Source organism: Arachis hypogaea, chromosome 2 (assembly GCF_003086295.3).
Source record: "Arachis hypogaea cultivar Tifrunner chromosome 2, arahy.Tifrunner.gnm2.J5K5, whole genome shotgun sequence".
Classification (NCBI taxonomy): Eukaryota; Viridiplantae; Streptophyta; class Magnoliopsida; order Fabales; family Fabaceae; genus Arachis; species Arachis hypogaea.
The window spans coordinates 96,623,661-96,640,990 of NC_092037.1; the positions used below are offsets into that span (position 1 = coordinate 96,623,661).

A 17,330-nucleotide genomic window follows, 5' to 3' on the forward strand; every position below is an offset into this window, starting at 1 on the left:
TATGTATTGAAGTAATATCAATAGCCACTCCCTAATTTTTGTTTAGATATTTATATAGTTATTAATTTTCATTTACTATAATTGAATTTTAATTATTTGTAATTAAATATATTAAATAATTATAAACTTTTCATAACATTTATCAGATAAAAAGTACCTGGCCTTTCTATCTAAAAATGTTTATTAAAAAATATTTTAATATTTATTAAAAAGTAATTTTTATGCATAAATTGCAAAAATTTAATTTTAATATATGTAAAGTAATTTTATACATAAATTTAATTACATAACACCATAGCGATCAAAATAATTACATTTTATAATATCAGTACATTAAAATTAACTTTTATACTTAAAAAAATTATCTATATATCACATTCAAATAAGTTAATAACATCTAATTAGAGTAAAAGTATGTGTATACATAATTATATTATTACATTCCAAGACATACAAAAAGTATATAACTTTATTTTCACTTCAATACATACCATTCTTCCACTACTTCTAGTTGTGTTGCTTGAGAAAACACTTATTTTTACTTTTTCTCTTGCATTTATTAACTTAGCTTAATCAAACCCTAATCTTCTTAAGTATTATGATTTTATGGGAATAATTTGGAGAGGTTGGGCTTTGTGCAAGGTAATCCCAAATTTTTCAGACATATCAATATCCTTTGCCTCTAATTCATTTGGGAGTTTCCAATCATATCCATATAGAAGAGAAGCTAACACAATATGAACACTTCTAAAAGCTAATGGCAATCCAGGGCAAATTCTTCTTCCAGCTCCAAAAGGAATCAACTCAAAATCATTGCCTCTAAAATCAATATTACTCTCCAAGAATCTTTGAGGCATGAATTCATTTGGGTTTGTCCAAATACTTGAATCTCTTCCCATGCCCCATACATTGACCAAAACTTGTGCATTTTTAGGCACCATGAAACCACATAGTTCAATGTCCTCTTGTGGTGACTTGTGTGGTAGTAGTAATGGAGCTGGTGGGTGCAAGCGAAACGTTTCTTTCACAACTGCTCTTAGAAAAGGAAGCTTTGAAATATGTGATTCTTCAATTTGTTGTTCTTTTCCAGGAACTTGATGAAGCTCTTCTCTTACTTTTTTTAATTCTTTTGGATTACGTACAAGTTCTGCCATTGTCCATTCTATCATACTGCTTGTTGTGTCTATTCCAGCATTAAATAAATCCTAGTATAACAAATATAAGATTCATTAGTAAAATCACAAAACAGATTATTATGTATATAAATGTAAGTTTATTTGTACGTATAATTACTATAAAAATATATGTATTATAATTTTGGACAATTGAGAAAGAAGAAGTTATTTTAAGAAAATGTAAAACATGTTTTCATCATCATATGTAGAGCCATTATTCCATATATTATAGTGGAAAATTAATATCCCTTATTACTGTTATAAAAAGATACCTACTCTCATACAGATTATAAATTTATAATTGTATAAAAAATGCAGAATGAAAGTAAGAATGAATAATCAAATAATATACGGGTTCTATCAATTTTATCAAATATGTCAATGCTCTATATTCTATGTACATATTTATTCTCTATGTGAATACTATCCATTAAAAAAAAGTAATAAGGCTCCAAATAAATTCACCTTGATTTATCACGTACGAGGTAAATCTTGTGAGACAAAAGCTGTATATTCTATACCTATATGGCTATATATAATAAAGATTAAATTTTATTTGGTCTCTACTTTTTTAGTTATATATATATATATATATATATATATATATATATATATATATAAACTTAAAAAAGTACAGAATTTTTTTGTCAAGGCAAAAAAATTGCACCTTTAGTTAGCTGCATGTGGATAATATACAACTCACCACTTTCATGTGTTTTGCAAAGTCAAAATAAAAAATGTAGAGAGGAGTGTTAATTAGCGGTAGCAGGTTTTGTGATTTGTAATCATTAATTAGTTATTAATGATTATTAATATTTTTAATGGTGTGAAATTATATTTAATGGTGTTGGATTACTTACTTTTCTTTTGTTGGTTAAGTATTGACCAAATTTTAATAAAAGTATTGTCCTAAACTTTCTCAAATATAGAATTGAAATGATGTGAGGATAATTCAACTTCGAAAGTTAGCTCATAGAGTGAGAAATGTTTTATGTTTAGAACTCCGCTAGGGAGATAATGAAAAATCTTGACAATATGCACAATAGATTTTGAATTTGGTCTAATATAAGGGAAAAAAATTCAAACAGTTATTTCAAAAAATTAACCATTTCAATCATAATTTACCAAAAGAATTTACTCAAACACCCTCTCTCTCTCCCCCAAACCGTCTGCTACCCCATTCTCATCAATTATCCCACCTCTCTGACGTTAGAAGCTTCCCTACCGGCCATCAAATAACCATCCACGTAGTTATTAAAATTGCACCTTTAGTTAGCTGCATGTGGATAATACAACTCACCACTTTCATGCGTTTTGCAAAGTCAAAATAAAAAATGTAGAGAGGAGTGTTAGTTACGGGGAGGAGATTTTGTGATTTGTAGTCATTAATTAGTTATTCTTAGTATTTTTAATAGTATAAGATTACATCTAATGGTGTTAGATTATTCACTTATTTTTTACTAGTTAAGTATTGGCCAGATTTTAATAAAAGTGTTGCCCTAGATTTTCTCAAATATAGAATTGAAATGATGTGAGGATAATTCAACTTCGAAAGTTAACTCATAGAGTGAGAAATGTTTTATGTTTAGAACTCCGCTAGAGAGACAATGAAAAATCTTAACAATGTGCATAATGGGTTTTAAATTTGACCTAATATAAGGGGAAAAAAACCCAAACAATTATTTCAAAAAATTAACCATCCCAATCCTAATTTATCAAAGGAATTTACCCAAACACCCTCTTCCCCCCCCTCCCCAAAACCGTCTGCTACCCCACCCTCATCAATCATCCCACCTCTCCGGCGTTAGAAGCTCTCTCACCAGCCATCAAATAACCATCCACGTAGTTATTAAAATAATCATCCGACTACCTAGTGAAATGACCATCCAACATTTGTTAGTTGTATATACTTAAATTGAATCAAACAAAATAACCATCCAATTAAAAATTAAAATACCCATCTACATACATAGTAAATTAAACATATCCAGCATCTAAATTCGTCCGTTCATGTATATACCTTGAAGACATAAAGGGAGCAAAATCCAAGAAAGCCAAGTTAGCCAGAAACCTCCGCAACACCATGAAACAAAGTACTCGCCTTCTTAATATTTTCAATCCCCACCCGCTGTATGTCGCGGATGAAAATGCTGAGATGGTGAAACCCATCGGCTGCCGGGGCCTGCACGACCGCCGTGTTGGTGGGCTGCGCGATGGACGCAATGTGCGCGAAGGGAATGTCTTCGTCGGACGTTCTCGGATAGCTGGGCGGCGTTGGGTTGCGTTTTGGGCAGCAGACGGTGGTAATCTTCGCGGCATCAGTGCGAAGAGAGTGGAAGAGATTATCGAAAAGGAAGAAACTACAACACATTCTTCGCACGTGTAAAATGGAGGAATACGTAACTTTTCCATAACCAAATTCTTATTTTTAAAAAATTTAAAATTTAAAATTACTAGAAATTAATTAAATTAATTATTAATTGATTATAATTTTAATTTTATTCCTAAAGTATATATTTTATACTAAATTTATTGTCTTCTTATATTTTTTTATATTTATGTGAAATATAAATATTTGTAAATATATAGGTTATTTAACAATATTAAATTTGATAAGTTCTAATATTATATTAGAATTGAGATGAAGTTAGTTTAACTCAATTCCAAATACTAACTCATTGAATAAAAAATGTCTCACACTTATAAATTTTTGTAGAAATTTTATCCTTAATCGGTGTGGAACTTGTGTAATATATACTTCGAATTCAAAATTTTTGAGTTCAAATTTTATTATCGTGATAAATACCATAAATATAGTACCCTTATTATTTTTGTTGATAATATATAAATCTGTATATTATCTTCTCAAAATAATACAAGATATGAACATATAACATTATTGTTAAATACTTTTTCTCTTTGTTTATGAGAATTGACTATATGTATAATATGTAAAATATGTGTCAATTTATTAATTGTCTATTATTGAATAAAATAAATATTTTGCTTAATATATAATAAATTATATATGAATAATCAACACATATTTTATGTTATTCAATGTCAAAATGAATAAAACTGTTTTAGTAAAGAAGAAGTATAGAGAGCCAATGGAGTATATGTACAATGTGTATAATGAGATTTAGGAATGTTCGATTCAGTAGAATATCAGATGTTTATTATTCCTAATACTTGGATGGTTATTCTGGATAGTATGAGTATATTGTATTTAAGAAATTGGTAGTATTTTACTTTAGATGTTTATTTTTTAACTCATATTGAGCCAAATAAATAATCCATTGTACATATTCTACAAATATTTTATTAACTCTCTAGCGAGATTCGTAAAGTAAATCGTGATACTAACCATTAATAAATGCAGCACTTGAGATCGGCTCAATTCTGAATTATCTTCCAACATGAGATCTACCATGGAATCTAGCAAGTCTTTTCTTCCATTTGATTCTCCTTCCAGACCTCTCCTTTGCACTCTTTCTTCTACAAGCCCATCAAAAAAGTTAATTAACTTTTTGAAATACCTTTTCATTCTTCCACGTGTACCTTGTGGATCAAGCATCCTCAACATTGGAAAGAAGTCCACAACATTAGGCCTTCCAATTTCTTCCATAATCCCCCAAACGATGTCCTTGAACTCTTGAGACTTGAAGGAATCGTAATGAGCCAAATCAATGGAGAAGAAAGTGTTTGATATGAAATTAAGTACGGTTATAAAAGCCGCATTACTCATATCTAAAGATTCGCCTTTTTCACTTTTTTCTTTCACAAAATCCAAAAGTTCTTGGACTTTCTTTTGCCGAAGAACTTGCGTAGAATCAAGCTTTTGAATTGAGAACAAATTGTCCGCGCAAATTCTCCTAAGATTCCTCCACTTCTTTCTTAATGGCAACCATATCACCGAAACTTTATGGTGATCCATCGCCGTAAGAGTATCCGGGGTTTGCCTGTCACAGAAGGTTTTATCATGTTTATGAAGCACTTCTTTGGCTAATTGTGGAGATGAAATAACTATGGTGGTTATGTTACCAAGCTTAAGAGTCATTATTGGTCCATAAATTTGAGAAAGCCTAGAAAGTGATAGATGAGGGTGGGTACCAAGTTCTAAAATGTTTCCTATTAGAGGAAAAGGCTTAGGCCCTGGTGGAAGTTTAATTTTGGGTGTTTTCATTGCTAAGTTGGAGAATAGAAGATGAATACATGCTAACACAAAAGAAATAAGCAAAAGAAGTTCAAGATACTCCATGCTTATTATTATTGGCCTCAAAACTTTATGATCTTGAGTTAATATATAGTTTCTTTATATTTGATGTGGGAACATATATGTAAGTAGTACTTATCCAGTTATCCTAACCAAATCCAAGATATATTTTTGTTGTGGTGATAATCATCATTTTTTAAAATAAAATATTTAAAGTTGTTTTCCCTTTTAAAAAACGTTGTCTGATATTCAACAACTTTTAATTTGTCTTTATTATTTGCCAGAGAAATCATGTTGTTTATGACTATTACTTGTCCAATTCATTGTACATGTACTTGCTGAAAGTAACGTGCACATGTAATTCATGTAAACTAGTTAAACAAGGTTTTGAAAACGAAACCTGATTGTTAAAAAGGTAGAAACTCAGATATAGTCGACTTTAGGTGAAGTTAATAGTTGAGAGTCGTTAGATGAAAATTTAGTCAAATCAGTCAAACCATTTAACAATCCTCAGCTATAAACTTCACGTGCCGTTAACCACTAAAGAATCGGACTTATTATTCGACCTAACAATTAGTTCTTTCTATCAATATTTTTATTAGTTCGTTACTAACAGATTTTTTAACTGAATTGGTCGTAGTTTGATAGTCAATTCCCAATTAACTTAGATGAACTAACTAATAATCATACTAGCTAGAGTAGTGTAATAACCACCAACTCAATTAATCGATTTAGTATTTTTAAAATTAAAAGAAGCACTCAAAATATATATTTTTCATTATAAATTAAAATTATGTTTGTTTTCTGAAATTGGAACTAAGACCAAAAAAACTGAGACTGAATATTATATTTGGTGATCAGTGACTAGAATTAAAATTTCATCCCTTTAATAATTTTAATATCTCGAAAAAATAGAGATTCGAAAGGCTAAAATTTCTAAGGACAAAGAAACTAAAATTTTAATAATATTTTTTTTAAAAATACTCTCATTTAACTTTTTAAATTTTAAATCTATCCTTCGTCTCTATATTTATTTTAAACCAAATATAATATTGAGACATAATTACACCAAATACAATACAAAAACTTAATTTAATTTCAATATTTTAGTTTGTATTTTTCAATATCTGTCTCTCAATCTCAATCTCAATCTCCCTTGCAAACATAGTCTAAGAGAATAGCTACTTACAACAATATGATATATAACTATTATCAAGGATAAAGGCTAAGAATAGCATGTGGTTAAGAGTAGTTATAGCTGTTAGGACCAATTAGGAAAAGCTGTTATATCAGTGTAGTATATAAGGGATATAGAGATATGATAGACATGTATGCTTTTCATTTCATAGAATCAATATATAATATCCTCTCTCACACTCTTCTCCTTGTTCTTACTGCACAAACCACAATCTCACCAAGCACAATCACAACCTGTTCAACCATGACATTGACAATTTTTTGGGAAGGATTTTTTTTATAATTTTCACCAAACATTTTCTTTTTCTGAAATTTCGTAAATGATGAATCCACTACTATATACAATAAGATAAAATGAGTGCAAACTTATTAATATATATCCCATGATTAAATTTGTGAAGCATACATCATCATCATCATATATTATTAATATTAATACATATATAATATATATTATGCATGGATTGGTATAACTTGAAGAGGTTGAGCCTTATGTAGAGTAATCCCATATGTCTCAGTCATGTCAATGTCCTCTTTCTTTTTTCCATTAGGAAGCTTCCAATCATAGTTATATAGAAGAGAGGCTAAAACAATATGGATGGTTCTAGAAGCCAATGGTAATCCAGGACAAATTCTTCTTCCAGCACCAAATGGAATTAACTCAAAATCTTGGCCCTTAAAATCAACATCATTTTCCAAGAATCTTTCAGGTGAAAATTCATTTGGGTTTCTCCAAATACTTGAATCTCTTCCCATAGCCCAAACATTAACAAGAATTTGTGCATCTTTAGGTACCATGAAACCACATATTTCAACACTGTCTTCTGATTTATGTGGCACCAAAAGTGGGATTGGTGGGTGCAACCTAAACGTTTCCTTCACCACTGCTCTTAGGTAAGGAAGTTTTGTGATATGTGATTCTTCAAATTGTTGTTGTTCATCTTTGCCAATCACTTGTTGAAGCTCTTTTCTAACTTTTTCTAGTTTTTCTGGGTTGCATAACAATTCTGACATTGCCCATTCTATTGTACTTGATGTTGTGTCTGTTCCAGCCACAAATAAATCCTAATAGATAATACCAATAAATGAAATTAATAAGATAAAAATTTCTACTAATTAAGTTTTAACACACACTAAGAAATTTATGTGAATTTAAAGGCTAGATTACAATGTTCTTGGTCCTTGCATTGTTTTGTTGTTTACTTCTTTTTTTTCCCTTGACTAAACTATGCATGTTTCATTGTTTTTACATGGTCCATGCACGATCCTTGCTTAGATATTTAATTATATAAAATCTTTCTAAAAGTAAAAAAACAGAGAGGAATATCTAGGTTAGTTAAAACTTTTCAATCGCATAAAACAGAGGAATAAATTTTCTATAAAAAAATCATCTTTAAAAAATAAAAAAAAATCCAACAAGAGTGACAATGCTATCTATATAAAGTCAGATTTTCGTACTACACAATTTCGTTCTGTCCAATATAATTATATATAGATCCTGCTCTGTTATTATCTGTGAGCAGTAAAATTTTGCACTTTAATTCGCTCTTATTTTTTTATATAGAATAATGTTGGGAAACTAACTTTTTTTAATTATAAATCTAAACCTTAAAATTAGGTAAGGTTAGTTTTGTATATTTTTTTTCCTCACTTCTAAGTTTATAATTTTTTTTTGAGTAAATTAAATTTTTTTATTTGAAGTTTGACAAAAATTTTAAATATATTCTTAAATTTTATTTTATTTTAATTTTGTCTCAAAAGTTTTCGATTTGCATTAAATATATCTCTGACGGCTAATTTTTTAAAAATTTAAGACCGATTCAATAACAATTTCATAACAACAACTCCTTAATACAAACAAATCAAGCATAATTTTATTACATTACTGTTAGATTTGTCTTAAATTTTTTGAAAATTTAGCCGTCGAGATATATTTGATGCAAATCGAAAATTTTTGGGATACAATTAAAACAAAATAAAACTTTTGTCAAATTTCAAAAATAAAAATATAATTTAATTTTTTTTATGATAATAACTCTCACTAAATCACAAACAAGGAAACGTGAGGCAGGACTTCAAAAAAAAAAGTAAAAAAACACAAAAACTAAACAGTAACACATGTAACATCAAACTAAATTGACACTAAACCAAACAGGACAAACACCTAGATCCTGACCTCACCCCCTATCCTGAACAAAACCTGCCCCAGTTGCAAACACGAGTTAATGAGTTATACTGTTATCCCATCAACAATCATCCAACATAAATTGTATATATATGAATTATTGACTATTTTTTATTATTTTTCTAATCTTACCAACAAAAGAAAAGGAGATTAAGATTTATGATACTTACCAAAAATAAATGCAATAAATGAGGGCGGGTAACTTGTGAGTTGTCTTCCATCATGACTTCCAACAAAGAATCTAACACATCATTAGATAATTTCCTTTCCCTTCTTAACCTTTCTTCAACAAGACCATCAAAAAAATCAATCAACTTTCCAAAATATTTGTTCATCCTTGCACGTGCACCTTGTGGATCAAGCATGCGAAGCATTGGGAAAAAATCCACAACATTAGGCCTTCCAGCTTCTTTCATAATACCAAAAAATATGTCCTTGAACTCTTGTGGCTTATTAGAACTATTGTAATAACCCAAATCCATAGAAAAAAAAGTGTTTGATATAGAATTAAGCACGGTTATAAAAGTAGCTTCACCGATATCTAAAGCTTCGCCTTTTTCACTTTTTTCCTTCACAAAATCGAACAATTCTTGCACCTTTTTTTGACGAAGAATTTGTGTAGAATCAAGAAGTTGGGGTGAGAACACTTTGTTAGCACAAGCTCTCCTAAGAATCCTCCATTGATTTGTAGGTGGCATCCACACCATTGAAAATATGTGATGATCAAGTGCTCTAATAGTATCTGGGATTGTTCTATTAGAGAGGATTAGGTCATGTTTATGGAGAATTTCTTTGGCTAATTTTGGTGATGATATAACTATAGTTTTTATGCTACCAAGATTTAGGCTCATTATGGGTCCATAATTTTGAGAAAGCTTAGCAAGTGATTGGTGAGGTTGGTTACCAAGTTCTAAAATGTTTCCTATGATTGGAAAAGGGTTAGGCCCTGGTGGATCCTTAGAGGATTTGGATTTTTTGGTGCCTAAGATGAAGATTATTAGAACATGAATGCTTGCACAAGCTAAGAAAGCAAGTAGAAGAAGTAGTAGGTAGTTCATGGTGGTTTGGGTATATGGTTATTGGCTTCAATAATAATATAATTTCCCTACCCTGTATTATACATGTATATATGTAGTAGAAACAAAACATAATTTGGGTCATCAGATCCAATTGATAAGTTCTGTAGTTGTGTCTGACTTTTCTTAATTTTGCTTTTAAATATAGTGTAAGGGTGCACATGTGCCGGGTGAAGCCGGGTTTGATGGGACCCAGATCCGACCCGAAATATACACTGGGTCTATTTATTAGACCCGAATCCGACCCTAGACTCGATGAAACCAATACACTTTCGGGCCACAATTATACCGGGTAAAAACCGGGTGAAAACCGGACCGTTAACATTACATTCCGTTGATACCTTCTTGTAAGCTAGCATGTAAAAATATCTAAATTTCCAAGACTCCAACCATTATTTAACATAGTAAAATTCACTTAGAAAAATATAACAAGAACCAACCCTTCTTTAAAATTAAAGCATAACCACAATCAATACTAAAGCAAAACTACAATCAATACTAATATTGTCTAATAATACCAAATATTTAAATCAATACAAATAACACAATATTATGCATTAGTCTAAAGTCTTATGCATTCTAAACATAAAACATTAACTTATAGTCTTATAATGACTAATAACACAAAATATTAAGGTTTACAATACTTAAATTCCACATAAGAATAGTCATGATCCATCACTAATAACACAAAATGTTAATTCTGTATGATAACTGGGCCACCGGGCCGACTTCGGGTGACCCGAACTATGACCCGGACCTGACCCGAAATAATAACTAGGTCTATTTTTGAGACCCTTACCCAATCCTAAACCCAATGAAACCACACCAAATTAGCCTCTAAAGTGTTCAGAATTGGGTCGGATCTTCGAGTCGGACCGGATCTGTGCACCCCTAATATAGTGCTTCTTGTAATTATTGAGTTAGATAGATTAAACAGAAACTTTTTAAAAGTCAATTTAAATTTAGTTGAAATTTTAATTAAGTAGTTATAATTTTTCGGTTAATGAAGGTGCTTTGCATTTAGTCTATACCTCACAAAGCGGAGGTTCATGTCAAAGTGTTTCGAGCGATGATGGTGCAAGATAAGATTGACGGCAAGTAAGGCGGCTACCCTAATTTCATTTTTTCTAAACTAAACGTACATATATAAAATATAAATTATTATGTATTTATATATAAATATATATTATTTAATTTATTTTTAATATATATTTTATATTTTAATATATATTATATATAAATAATTGATTTAATAGTGTATATTTAGTATATGATTTTTTTAAAAAATAGTTTAAGTTTAAGTATAAGAAAAAAAATTAATTAACACAACATATTTATAAAAAATTAAAATTAAAATCACCTCCATTTTGGGGAAAAAAAGTCAACTATGGGGTTATAGAGTTTGTTGACTTTATCTTTCGCATTCTTATCTTGTATTTTAGCAAGAAACAAATGACGTGACATATCATAGTCTTTCTTTGAATATATATATGGTTGCAAGTTCAACTGATGCCGATCTAGCTTACATATGATAGGATATGATGATGAAACTCAAATCTGGATTCAGGCATCAGGGAATCGAGAAGAGTCCCGACACTATAAAAAACAAAAATATATGACTTAATTATTAAGTATTTCTGTATATTAATAAGATAATATTAGATCCAATCAAAATAAGATAATATTAAATGAATAAAGATCATTCAACCAAATCCTAATTGAGGAGTGTTATACATACAAGTCTTTTTGACTTACAAGTCTTATAAGTTACTGGGCCTTTTAATGTGTTATTCAACGTTTCATATTTTTAAAGCGCTACACTCAGAACGATTATTCTTTGTTGGTGGGTCCCCAACTAAATGGGGCCCACAGCTCATTAAAAAAAAAAGAAAACAAATAAATAAAGAAAGAAGGCTTTAAACCACGGTGAGAGAGAAGAGTTTTCATTCATTTTGAATGAAAGGAAAAACAAAGCCTGCTTCGGCGTCGAAGAGAAGAGAAAATTTGGGGGAAAAGGGCATGCCAACCTTGATCACATTGATTTGGTAAACTTGCTCCATTTCTTATAAAATTTTAGTATGGTATTCCTAGTATAGAGATGAACATTAGGATATAACTTGTTAGTTGTATTGCCTTCTCTTTTGCCTGATTTGAGATACCCAATTTTGTGGAGGGTTTATGTTGATTCCATCAGTTTTGATGATGTATTTTGTTGATTGTTGAGATGTCCTAGTGTTACTAGGAAGACTGTTTGTGTATCCATTATTCTGATAGTGGAAGATTTTTCTGGACTAGGTCCCGTGGGTTTTTTGTCCCTCTTTTAGGGGTTTTCCCACGTTAAAATTCTGGTGTCTGATTATTTAATTTTTGCCATTATATTTTACTGTTTGGAGTATCTTTGGTGTTGCGCATTTAATTGCACAAGTTGTGGAAAAATTATTTTTGGTGCTTCCGCTGTTAGACAGGTTCTTAGTTTAAACCTGTGTTGAGTTTTTCCAACAAAGTGGTATCTAGAGCTTTGGTTGTTTGTTTCTGTGCTGATTAAATGGAGAAAAATACTCATGGACCAAATATGGTCAAACTGAATTCTCAAAATTATTCAATTTGGAAGACCCTCATGGAAGATATGTTGTATAGCAAGGACTTGTATGATCCTGTAGAGGGAGATAAATCCAAAGGTACTAAATCCGATGCTGAATGGAAGAAGCTAAATCAGAAGGCAGTTGCTTTGATGAGGCAATGGCTTGATCTTAGTGTGTATCCACATGTTGACACCGAAACGAATGCTGAGAAGATGTGGAACAAATTGAAGGAGTTATATGAGAGAAAGAATGTGCAAAACAAAGCATTCTTGATTAGGAAGCTTGTCAATATGAAGTATGTTGAAGGTAAATCAATGCCGGAGCACTTGAGCATTTTTCAAGAGACTGTGAACCAATTGACAAATAATGAAATCACCTTAAATGATGAGTTGCAAGCCTTGTTGTTGTTGAGCTCTTTGCCTGATAGTTGGGAAGTTCTGGTTGTGACACTGACTAACTCAGCTCCAAAAGGAAAGTTGACGTTAGCAATGGTTAAAGAGAGCATGTTGAATGAAGAAGCCAGAAGAAGAGAGCGGGGTTTGACTAATACCTCCTCCCAGTCAGAAGCACTTGTTTCAGAGTCACGGGGGAGAAGTCAAAGTAGAAAACCTCACAGTTCTGACAGGTCAGAGAGTCGAAGCAAGTCAAGAGGAAAGTACAAGCCAAGAAAGGAGTTCATTTGTCACCATTGTGGCAAGCCGGGGCATATCAAGAGGTATTGTAGGTTCTTGAAAAGAGAACAATCAAGGGGAAGAAATGAAGACAAAGGTAAAGATAGTGATAAAGAAACTGCTGCTATTGTTTATGAAGATGTTCTTATCACATATGATGAAAATTATGTGAATCTTGTCTGTGATGATTCCACTTGGATTATGGACTCTGGTGCCTCATGTCATGTCACTCCGAAGCGTGAATTTTTCACTTCCTATACTGCTGGAAATTTTGGCAAGATCAAATTGGGAGATAAAGGAGTGTGTGATATCATTGGTATGGGTGATATGTGGCTTGAAACTAATATGGGATGCAAGTTGCAGTTGAAAAATGTTAGGCATGCGCCAGATATGCGGTTCAATCTCATTTCAGTGAAGGCATTGGATCAAGAGGGGTATTGCACTTCCTTTGGTAGTGGAAATGCAAGATTACCAAAGGGGATCTCATTGTTACTAGAGAAGATAATAGTCTCACTACTCTCTACCGGTTGCAAGCAAAGTTGTGCAAAGAAGATGTGAATGTAGCTGATGATTCCTCTTCTGATTTGTGGCATATACGTCTTGGTCACTTGAGCGAGAAAGGACTAAGCGTCTTGGCCAAGAAGCACTCACTTCCAGTGAAAGGTACAACTTTAAATACTTGCACTCATTGTTTTGTTGGAAAGCATGCTAGAGTATCATTTCATAATTCTGGACCTCATAGGAGATCACATGTTCTAGATTTAGTTCACACTGATGTTTGCACTATGGATGCTAAGACACTAGGTGGTGCATCATATTTTGTTACTTTTATTGATGATTATTCTCGAAAAGTGTGGCTTTTGTTTTGAAATCTAAAGACCAGGTGCTCGGTATCTTCAAACACTTTCATGCAAGTGTTGAAAGAGAAACAGGAAGGAAATTAAAATGTGTTCGAACAGATAATGGTGGTGAATACAGGGGTCCATTTGAAGAGTATTGTAAAGGACATGGGATCAAGCTTGAGAAGACGGTTCCTAAGACTCCTCAACATAATGGAGTTGCAGGAGAATGAATCGCACTATCAATGATAGAGTCAGGTGTATGCTCTCTCATGCAAAGTTGCATAAATCCTTTTGGGGTGAAGCAATGAGGACTGCAGTAGATTTGATCAACCTTTCTCCTTCAGTTCCACTAAATGGTGATGTTCCAGAAAAAGTTTGGAGAGGGAAAGATGTCTCCTATAGTCACTTGAGAGTGTTTGGCTGTAGAGCTTTTGTTCACATTCCAAGAGATGAAAGGTCTAAACTTGATGGGAAGTCAAAGCAGTGTATCTTCATGGGTTATAGTCACGAAGACTTTGGTTACAGATTATGGGATCCGGCGAGCAAGAAGATAATTAGAAGCCGAGATGTGATTTTTCTTGAAGACCAAACTATTGAAGATCTTGAGAAGACAGATAAGCCAACAGTAACTGTTAGATGTTCTGTTGATGATGAACCTGGTCTTTCCACTAGACCTCCTATTGATGGGGGAGATGTACAAGTTGATAATGATGGTGATGATTTGCATGATGAACCTACACCTCAACCTGAGGTGCCAGATGTTGAAGTTCCACCTGAACCACCAGTTGAGCCTGAATTGAGAAGATCTACTAGAGAGCGTCATCCTTCTCAGAAATACTCTCCTCATGAATATGTGATGAACACTGAGACTGGGGAGCCAGAGAGCTACCAGGAAGCTATGTCTGATGAGCATAAGGAAGATCGGTTGAAGGCCATGCAAGAAGAAATGAAATCCTTGCATGAGAATCATACTTTTGAATTGGTGAAGTTGCCGAAGGATAAGAGAGCATTCAAGAATAAATGGGTGTTCAAATTGAAAGCGGATGAAAGTGTCTCACGGCCAAGGTACAAAGCTCGATTGGTTGTGAAAGGCTTTGAGCAAAAGAAAGGTATTGATTTTGAGGAGATTTTCTCTCCAGTTGTGAAGATGTCCTCTATTCGAGTTGTGCTTGGATTGGCGGCTAGCTTGAATTTAGAGGTTGAGCAGCTTGATGTGAAGACTGCATTCCTTTACGGTGACATAGATAAAGAAATCTATATGGAGCAACCAGAGGGTTTCAAGGTTAAAGGAAAGGAGCATCTTGTATGCAAGTTGAAGAAGAGCTTATATGGGTTGAAGCAAGCGCCAAGGCAGTGGTACACAAAGTTTGATTCCTTCATGGAAGCTCATGGGTACAGTAAGACTTCTTCTGATCATTGTGTATATGTTAAGAAATTCTCTGATGGTGATTTTATAATTCTCTTGCTTTATGTTGATGACATGTTGATTGTTGGTCATAACACTAACAAGATTGAAAGTCTTAAGAAAGACTTGAACAGATCCTTTGCTATGAAGGATTTGGGTCCTGCAAAGAAAATCCTTGGCATGAGTATCACTCGTGACAGGAAGAATGGAAAACTGTGGTTGTCACAGTAGAAGTACATTGAGAAGGTTTTAGAGAGGTTTAGCATGAGTAATTCCAAACCTGTTAGTACTCCACTTGCTAGTCATTTCAAGCTGAGTTCGCAGCAATGTCCTACAAGTGAGAAAGAGAAAGCGGAAATGAAGAAGATTCCATATGCATCTGCAGTTGGCAGTTTGATGTATGCTATGGTTTGCACCAGGCCGGATATTGCTCATGCAGTTGGAGTTGTTAGTCGGTTTCTCTCTAATCCTGGCAAGGAACACTGGCAAGCAGTGAAGTGGATTCTTAGATACCTTAATGGTACTTCCAGAGTTTGTTTATGCTTTAGAAGTGGCCAACCTGTGTTGGATGGTTACACAGATGCGGATATGGCTGTGGATCTTGATTCAAGGAAGTCTACTTCTGGTTATATGATGACTTTTGCAGGAGGAGCTGTGTCGTGGCAATCTCGACTTCAGAAATGTGTTGCTTTGTCTACTACAGAGGCAGAATACATTGTTGTTGTTGAAGCTTCTAAGGAACTCTTGTGGATGAAGAAATTCCTACAAGAGTTAGGCATCAATCAAGAGAAGTTTGTGTTATTTTGTGACAGTCAGAGTGCTATCCATCTCAGCAAGAATCCGACGTTTCATTCTAGATCGAAGCACATAGAGGTGAGGTATCATTGGATACGTCAAGCGCTTGAGATGAAGTCATATGCACTTGAGAAGATCCATACTGATGATAATGGTTCAGATATGATGACTAAGAGTTTACCTGTAGTGAAGTTTGATTCCTGCAAAGAGAAGGCGGGCTTGGTGGAGCAGCCTATCCCCACTTGAGTTGGTGAGGGGGAGATTTGTTGGTGGGTCCCCAACTAAGTGAGGCCCACATCCATTAAAAAAAAGGAAAACAAATAAATAAAGAAAGAAAGGCTTTAAGCCACGGTGAGAGAGAAGAGTTTTCATTCATTTTGAATGAAAGGAAAAACGAAGCCTGCTTCGGCGTCGAAGAGAAGAGAAAATTTGGGGGAAAAGGGCATGCCAACCTTGATCACATTGACTTGGTAAGCTTGCTCCATTTCTTATGAAATTTTAGTATGTTATTCCTGGTGTAGAGATGAATATTAGGATATAACTTGTTAGTTGTATTGCCTTCTCTTTTGCCTGATTTGAGATACCCACTTTTGTGGAGGGTTTATGTTGATTCCATTAGTTTTGATGATGTATTTTGTTGATTGTTGAGATGCCCTAGTGTTACTAGGAAGACTGTTTGTGTACCCATTATTCTGATAGTGAAAGATTTTTCTGGACTAGGTCCCGTGGGTTTTTTGTCCCTCTTTTGGGGGTTTTCCCACGTTAAAATTCTGGTGTCTGATTATTTAATTTTTGCTATTATATTTTGCTGTTTGGAGTATCTTTGGTGTTGCGCATTTAATTGTACAAGTTGTGGGAAAATTATTTTTGGTGCTTCCGCTGTTAGACAGGTTCTTGGTTTAAACATGTGTTGAGTTTTCCCAACATTCCTCTTCCTCTTCCTCTTCCTCTTCTTCTTCTTCTTCTTCTTCTTCTTCCTCTTCTTCATCTTCCTCTTCCTCTTCCTCTTCCTCTTCTTTGTTTTTTTTTCGATTTTCATGGTTTTTGAAATCAAGTTTTGAAGAAGAAGAAGCAGCAGAAGATGAGGAGAAAGAGAAAGAGTTCTGAATTATGCAACGAATTTTGGGTGTATTTCTTAAATACTTTGGGTGTATTTTTCGTAATCCTTTGGGTGTATTTCTGT

The 17,330-nt window shown here is 33.0% G+C and overlaps 2 protein-coding genes across 2 annotated transcripts; both read right to left on the reverse strand.

Moving 5' to 3' along the window:
* Window positions 1-344: 344 nt before the first annotated feature.
* Window positions 345-5,474, reverse strand: LOC112754201 (geraniol 8-hydroxylase). The gene is made up of 2 exons (XM_025801769.3): window positions 4,543-5,474; window positions 345-1,205 (listed from the first exon to the last, which is right to left on the reverse strand). Exons 1-2 carry the CDS (start codon window positions 5,434-5,436, stop codon window positions 597-599), a joined length of 1,503 nt encoding a protein of 500 aa, XP_025657554.1. The 5' UTR covers window positions 5,437-5,474; the 3' UTR covers window positions 345-596.
* A 1,469-nt stretch (window positions 5,475-6,943) lies between these two features.
* LOC112754211 (geraniol 8-hydroxylase) lies at window positions 6,944-9,948 on the reverse strand. The gene is made up of 2 exons (XM_025801776.3): window positions 8,944-9,948; window positions 6,944-7,653 (listed from the first exon to the last, which is right to left on the reverse strand). Exons 1-2 carry the CDS (start codon window positions 9,829-9,831, stop codon window positions 7,042-7,044), a joined length of 1,500 nt encoding a protein of 499 aa, XP_025657561.1. The 5' UTR covers window positions 9,832-9,948; the 3' UTR covers window positions 6,944-7,041.
* Between the last annotated feature and the right edge of the window lie 7,382 nt (window positions 9,949-17,330).

What these genes read in the sequence shown, in the direction of transcription:
- LOC112754201 (XM_025801769.3), bottom strand. Translation starts at nt 5,436, where the DNA reads ATGGAGTATCTTGAACTTCTTTTGCTTATTTCTTTTGTGTTAGCATGT. An exon ending in AAGTGCTGCATTTATTAATG is followed by an intron (nt 1,206 to 4,542) that starts GTTAGTATCACG and finishes TTGTTATACTAG; the next exon opens with GATTTATTTAATGCTGGAAT.
- LOC112754211 (XM_025801776.3), bottom strand. Translation starts at nt 9,831, where the DNA reads ATGAACTACCTACTACTTCTTCTACTTGCTTTCTTAGCTTGTGCAAGC. An exon ending in ATTTATTGCATTTATTTTTG is followed by an intron (nt 7,654 to 8,943) that starts GTAAGTATCATA and finishes ATTATCTATTAG; the next exon opens with GATTTATTTGTGGCTGGAAC.